The sequence below is a fragment of the Phocoena phocoena genome, chromosome 1 (assembly GCF_963924675.1).
Source record: "Phocoena phocoena chromosome 1, mPhoPho1.1, whole genome shotgun sequence".
In the NCBI taxonomy this organism is placed as follows: domain Eukaryota; kingdom Metazoa; phylum Chordata; class Mammalia; order Artiodactyla; family Phocoenidae; genus Phocoena; species Phocoena phocoena.
Window position 1 is genome coordinate 35,237,181 of NC_089219.1, and position 7,847 is coordinate 35,245,027.

General features: G+C 36.2%; 1 protein-coding gene across 1 annotated transcript; it reads right to left on the bottom strand.

Moving 5' to 3' along the window:
* Positions 1–273: 273 nt before the first annotated feature.
* Positions 274–1,221, bottom strand: LOC136133607 (olfactory receptor 2A5-like). The gene is given in 1 exon segment (XM_065890847.1): positions 274–1,221. A coding segment is annotated over 1 exon segment (948 nt).
* Positions 1,222–7,847: the final 6,626 nt, after the last annotated feature.

Here is a 7,847-nt window from a genome sequence, read left to right on the forward strand (position 1 = left end):
TGTGCCAGATACAGCTTACAACTGACATAGAACATAAGAAATATATGAACTTTTACTGTTGTAAGCCACTGAGATTATGGAGTTGTTTCTCAACCAAAATGTAGCAAGTTGATCAAGACAACCATGTTTGGTTTCATGTACCACATTTGTTCCATTGACCAAGTTCTATGTTGGTTCAAATGCATATTTGTTTCATATGTTATATATGCTGTCCCTCAACATTGGACAATCTACCACAGGCCCCTCCACCCCAGACCCCTCCTGTCTTCCAGTTCACCAGGCTAATCTACTGCTCTGCATCACTTTGAGAAAAGCCCTCTTAATGTCCTTGTTCCTCAAAATGTAGACCACAGGGTTAAGCAGGACAGTGAAGACATTATAAAAGAGTGAGATCTGCTTGTCTTGCTCAGGGGAATATCTTGAATTGGGCCTTATATAGATGTAGGTGGCTGGAGCATAGAAGAATGTGACCACAGTCAGGTGGGAAGCACAGATAGAGAAAGCCTTGCAGCGGGGCTGCATGGACTTGATCTTGAGAATGGCCTGGGCAATACGGATGTAGGAAGCCACAATGAGGGAGAGTGGGGCAACAATCATGAAGACACTGATGACCAGGTCCACCATTGCAATGAGGTTGGTATCCATGCAAGCCAAGCTTCGTACTTAGGGACCCTCACAGAAGTAGTGGTTGACCATGTTGGGCCCACAGTATGGCAGCCTCATAGTGAAAAATGTATGGATCACAGAGAAGAAGAAACCACAGGCCCAGGTCCCAGCTGACAGCCATGTGCACAGACCCCAGCTAAGGATGACAGCATAACGCGGTGGGTAGCAGATGGCCACATATCGGTCATAAGCCATGACTACAAAGAAAATGGACTCGGTCAGGCCCAGAGCACCAAACATATACATTTGTAGCCAACAGCCAGCAAAGGAGATGGTCTGAGATTGAGCAAGAAGATGCGTCAACATCTGGGGCATGGTGGTGGTGACAGAGCCCATATCCAGCAGGGAGAGGATACAGAGGAAGAAGTACATGGGAGTGTGGAGATGCATGTCCAGGCATATCAGGGTGACGATGAGCCCATTGCCAAGGACTGAGCTCAGATAAAGGAGAAGGAAGGCAATGAAGAGGATCCTGTTGGTTGTGGGGTCACTGGAGAAGCCAAGCAGGATAAATTCAGAAACCCAGCTTTGGTTCTGCCCTGGAGGCATCCGCATGGTGGGCCTATAAGAGAATCACATTCATTTCAATGTCATCTAAAATATGATAGCCTAGTAAGAACTGGAGGCAGACAGGCGGGGATTTTAATTCTGGACCCACTACTCACCTACTGCCTTGAACCAGTGACTTAACTCTCTGAGCCTCAATCTTCTCATCTGTAAAATGTGACTAATACTACTCATCTCTCAGGGTTTTTATGAGAAGTTGGGGCAATGTATAAAAGTGTCTTATATGATGTCTTAAAACACTAAAGAGAAGTAGAATGCTCGTTTGCAATCTCCCCAGTCTTACTCCCCACCCCTCAGTGGAAAAACTGGTCACTCAAATGTCTAACAACAATTGATTTATACCACATCTGCTCAAGCCCCAAACTTGTGGAGGTGGCCTTCCCCTCTGCCTTAGAGATATTTGTCTGGATGTGCTCCAAGACTCTCCCCACCATGTAAACATTTCTCCTTTGGCAGCTGGCAGTGGGAGGCATTAACAATAGAGGTCGATAGAGGGACAATGTGATGAGGGCAGCAGGAAGGCACTTATGTTGGGGCTTCAATCTTCCTTCTTCTGTTACTCAGCGGGAGAGCCAGTGGGTTGGTGGGGACCAACCACAGTCACATACTCAGGCCACACACACTCTCCCCACCCAGTGGCTACTGCCATGGGAGCTCTGGCCTGTGGCTCCACCCCCACACCCAGTAGCACACTGTGTATTCCTGTGGCAGTCATACTCTCTTTGAAAAAGTCTGGGTTCAGTCTTTTTTGGGGTGGGGAAATTAGGGGTGTCAGGATCAGGAGGAGGGAGGGAAGTATCTCTTAAATCCTTAGTCCCTTCAATGTGTACTCGTCATCAGCCATGAAGTAGTAGCTGCTTTTTTTTTTTTTTTATTGCTACCTCTGGTTCTCTCTTATCCCTTTTAGCAGTTATCTACCTTTTACTAGTTAACAATTCTGCATACTAAATTTTCCCTTTTCATATTACTGGTGTGTTCTGTCTTCTTCCAGGATCCTAAATGATACAGATGCTAAATCTATGGGGAGTGAGTTTGATAAGGAACAGAATGTTACATAGTTATAAGCTATCTATTGTTAAAGTAATTATTAATTACAAAAATAAAAAGTAGTAACTATCAGTGGAGAAATTGGACAGCATCTTAACTGAGTGATTATAATTAATATCACCAATAAGGAGACACAATGTGTCTCCATATGTGAAATCCTAACAATATATGTATCACCTATATATTATTTCAGCCAAAAAGCAAAACCTGAATCTAATCATGGGGAAACAGCATAGAAACCTAAGATGAAGAACATTTTATAAAATAACTAGCTTCTAATCTTCAAAAACTATCTGTCATGAAAGACAAAGAAAGGCTAATAATCTATAATAGATGCAAGGGGACTAAATAAAATATAACAACTAATGCAAGATGTAATCCTGGAAGGGGGGAATGCTATGAACAACATTAATTTAACAATTGATAAAACTGAAATATGAATTAGATTACTTTAGATAAGTGTATCAGTATCAAATTTCCCAAATTTGATAACTACTATATAAGAGAATATCTTTATTCTCTTACATCTTAAGAACTATTCTCTGAAGTATTAAAAGTAAAGGAACATGATGTTTGCATATTATTCTCAAATAGTTCTGGAAATTATAATGACAACAATGCTAAAAAGTTAATAAATCTAAGTATGGGATATACAGGATTTTTTTGTAGTATTCTTTCTGCTTTTCTGAGGGTTTTGAAATTATTTCCGAAAAGAGCTTTTGAAAAAAATTTTAATGTGAAATAAAAACTTTTTCAGATAAATGAAAAGTGGGATTATTTAAAGAGAGTTCTTCAAGCAGAAAGAAAGTGACAGAAACACAAAAATGCAAAAAGAAATGAAGAGTTCCTCAAGGAAAAGGTAATTATAAATGAATAATGAATATAAACCAATAAAATTTTGTGGGATTTAGTGGGAAGCAGCTGCATAGCACAGGAAGATCTGCTCGGTGCTTTGTGACCACCTAGAGGGGTAGGATAGGGAGGATGGGAGGAAGGGAGATGCAAGAGGGAAGAGATATGGGGACATATGTATCTGTATAACTGATTCACTTTGTTATAAAGCAGAAACTAACACACCATTGTAAAGCAATTATACTCCAATAAAGATGTTAAAAAAACTAAATAAAATAAAATAAAATAAAATAAAACAGATGAAAGACTAAAGATTATGGCAAGAATAGCACAAGAAATGGAAGAGGTATATAGAGATAGTGTTCTAAATATTTAGCATAATTGGAAAGGGGGTAAAACTAATCACTTGCTGTTAGACTGCGATAAGTCAAAGATTATGTTAAAATATCTAGGAAAATCAATAAAAGAATAAATAATGTATAGCCAATGACCTAAAATAGGAGAAAATGAACTAATAAAAATGTTCATTAATACAAAATAATGCTCTTTTGAGAGAGGAAAAAACCAAACATAAAATAGGCAGGTCAATAAAAAATAAGTGGAACTTAAGTATGTAGGTAATTACTTTAAATGCAAAAGGACTAAATATTTTCATCAAAAGCATCTTTTCAAACTGAATTTTTTTTTAAATCCACATATTATTCACAAGAAACATAGCTTGTTCATTCTGCAATATATAAATATATCAAATCAACCTGTTGTTCACCTAAAACTTAAACAATGTTACATCAGTTATATTTCAACAAAGCTGGGGGAGAAAAGAAATACACCTTAATGTAAGGTCATAGACACAGTAGGAAGAAAATATACCATGCAAATATTAACCAAAAGGAACATTGTAACTTCATGAAACATTTGTTGAAATTGACTCTATGCTGCATCATAAATGTAAACTCAAAAAAACCCAAAGGGTGATAATCATTCAGAGTATACTCTCTAAACCATGAAATTGGCTAGAAATCAATTTCAAATTACATATCATGGGTAAGTACCCTACTCCTTTGAAATTAGCATATACTTCTAAATAATTTATGGGAGAAAGAAAAATCAAAATGGAAATTAGTATATATTAAAATAAATGATGATAAAAAATCATTGTCAGTGCTTAGGGGGAGCCGTATGCCCATAATTGCATATATTTGAATATTTTTAAAAGGCTAAAAATTAATCAACTAAACTTTTATCTCAAGAAGCTAGAAAAGGAACGACAAATCAAACCCAAAATGAAGTTGAAGGAAGGAAATAATAAAGATAAGAGCAGAAAACAATGAAATCATAAACAAACTAACAACAGAGAAAAATCAACAGAGCCAAAAGTTCATTCTTTGAAATAATATCTAAGTCCTTAGCAAGGCTGATAAAGAAAAATAAATAAAACACAAATTACCAACATCAGAAATGAAAGGGGAACTTTACCATAGGTCCTACAGTGATTTAAAAGCTAATTTTAAAAATTATAAACAACTTTATAACAATAAATTTGACCACTAGACAAAATGGGCAAATGAAAACACAAATTAACAAAACTGACAAAGAAGAACTAAAAGAAGAGTCCACTGTCTTTCCCAAAAAAAAGAATCTATAATTTTAAACTTTCCTAGAAAGAAAACTTTAGGCCCAGACAGTTCACTGGTGAATTTTTTTCCAACATTTAAGAGAGGAACAATACCAACCATAACAAACTCTTTCAAAACATAGAAAAAGAGTGAAAATTTCCCAACTCATTTAATGAGACCAGCATAAACTCAATACCAAAAAGTAACAAAGACATTGCAAGAAGGCAAACTCATAAACGAATCTCTCTCATGGGCAATGCTACAGAACTCCTTGACATTATATTAGCCAATTTAATTTAGCAATATATTAAAAAGGATAACACATCACAATCAAATTGGGTTTATTACAAGAATTCAAGGTTGGTTTAGCATTTGGTATGCAACAATGTAATCATCTGATTAATGAAGTAAAGGAGAAAATTTATCTGCTTAACTTAATAGATATAGAAAAAGCATCTGGTAAAAGTCAACAATCAATTAAGATTAGAAATAAACCTCCTAACAAAGTAAAAATAGATGGGAACTTTTTTTCCTTTTTTTAAAAAATTGCTTTACGATGTTGTGTTAGTTTCTGCTGTACAATGAAGTGAATCAGCTATATCTATACCTATAACCACTCCCTCTGGGCCCTCCCTCCCACCTCCCCCCATCCCACCCATCTAGGTCATCACAGAGCACTGACCTGAGCTTCCTGTGTTTTATAGCATGGAAGGGAACTTTCTTAATGTGATAAATACTATCCCCAATAAAAGAAGCAACCTACAGCAAATATCATACTACATGGTGAAATACTGATAACTTACTCCCCAACATTGAAAGTGAAACAAAAATATTCACTATTAGTATGCTTATTAACTATTATACTAGTGGTCCTAGCCAGTGAAATAAGTCAAGAGAAAGAAATAAAAAAAACAAAGGATTGGGAAAGAAGAAACAAAACGGTCATTATTTACAGAACACCTGATTGTGTAGGTAGAAAATTTAAAAGAACCCAAGGCAAACTGGAATTAATAAGTACACAAAAATCCAACATATCAATATTTGTCTATACCAGCAATTAGAAAATAAGTTATAAGAGCAGTTTTGAAAACCAAACATGTAGTAATAACTCTAATAAAATATGTGTAAAAAAACATTCTTTAGAGAAATTAAGGTAGACCCAAGTAAATGGAGGAATATGCCACATTCATGCATGGGTTAGACAATCCAACATTATAAAGATGTAAAGTTGATTTATAGATTCAACGCAATCTGTCTAAACCCCAGCCGTTTTTTCTACAGAAAATTGACAAGGTAGTCATAATATTTACATGGAAATTCTGAAGAATCTTGAAGAAAAAAATCAAAGCTGGAGGACTTACCAAATATTCAGATTTACTATAAAGCTGTAATAAGCAAGTATGAAATTGGCACAAAATAAACAAATAGATCAATGGAACCGAATAAAGTCCAGAACAGACCTCTGAATACATAGTCACCTGATTCATGACAAATTTGATCCTATAATGAAATGGGGAAAGCATTGTCTTTTCAAAAAATTCTGCTGGATCATGGGGATATTCACACAGGAAAAAAAATTGTTGAAACCTATCTCACACAGTAAACAGAAATTAATTCCAGATATATTGTAAATTTAAATGGTAAAGATAGAATAATAAAATTTTTAAAATCAAGCACAGACAAATATCTATGTTACTTTGCAATAGGCAGAGATTTCTTAAACAGGACCAAAAAGCACTAACCATAGAGAAAAATATGATAAATTATATATTTTTATATAATTACTTATAAAGATAATTACACATATATATAATTACATAGAATTATATATATATAATTACATGTAATTATATACACAGATTATATTAAAATGAAGAGCTTAAGATTTGTTTACAGAATAAAGAACTCTTACAAATAAACAAAAACAAAAAACACAAAGGCTGCCCAATAGAATAATGGACAAAATATTTAAAAAGACACTTCACAATAGGAGCTATCTAAATAGTCATTAATCAAGTGAAAATGTACTCGACGTCATTAGTCATACAGGAACTGCAAGTTAAGACCACAGTGTAACACCACTACACACCTACCAGAATGGCTAAAATGAAAAATACAAGGAGTTGGCAAGAGTAACCAGAATTTTCTTACACTGCTGATGGGAGACTAAATTTGTACAATTCCTCTGGAAAAGGTTTGATGGTATCTCTTAAACTTGAACATATGCATTCCACATTACTCAGCATTCTACTCCTAACTATATCCCCCCACACTTATATACACTTGCGTATATTCTATGAAAAGACATGTACAAAACTGTTTAAAACACTAGTCAAAATAGCTCAAAGTAGGGAACTATCCAAGTTTCATTCAACAGTATAATGGTTAAAAAACACTGTTGTATGTTCATATAGAGGTTAACTTTTGGGTGGGTAAAAACTCACAGGAGATGTCAGGCCATCCTCAGTCTTCACTATCCCTGCCCTCACCTCCTCACCTGACCAGTGAACCACCTACATATCCCTCAAAGCCAGCCCTTCCTTTGCCCTGGGTCAGGAGCCCATCATTTCTCTCCCATAATCCTGTACAAGCCCGTCCTTGGTCTCCCTGCCTCTGGATTCTTTTCTTTACTGCATTCTCTATATGGACTACTACAAATGATTGGTCAAAATACAACAGTGGTCCTGTCTCTCTCCTATTTAAACCATTTAAAGGTTCCCAATTCCCGATCACATTAGACAGATGCACAGAGCCCTTCATAAATGACCTGCCCACTGCAGACTTGTTCAGCCTCAGCACTCAGCTCTGTCCCCTATCCTATCTTTTCCATACAAGCATAGTCTCCATACAAGCATGCCCAGTTTCATGTATGTCTCTGCAGTTCTCTAGTTCTCTAGCATGGAAGAACACCACCCCCTGCATCCCTGCTGCCCACACCGACTCTGTTACACATCCAACCTTTATTCCCATATTAGGACTCAGCTCAGCTTCCCACCAGGAAGACTTCCTAGACCCAGTCCACCATCTCCCACTCCCAAACCTTGATTATATGCTTTATTTCTCATAGCCCCTTGTGCTTACTGGCTAGTTATAACCCTA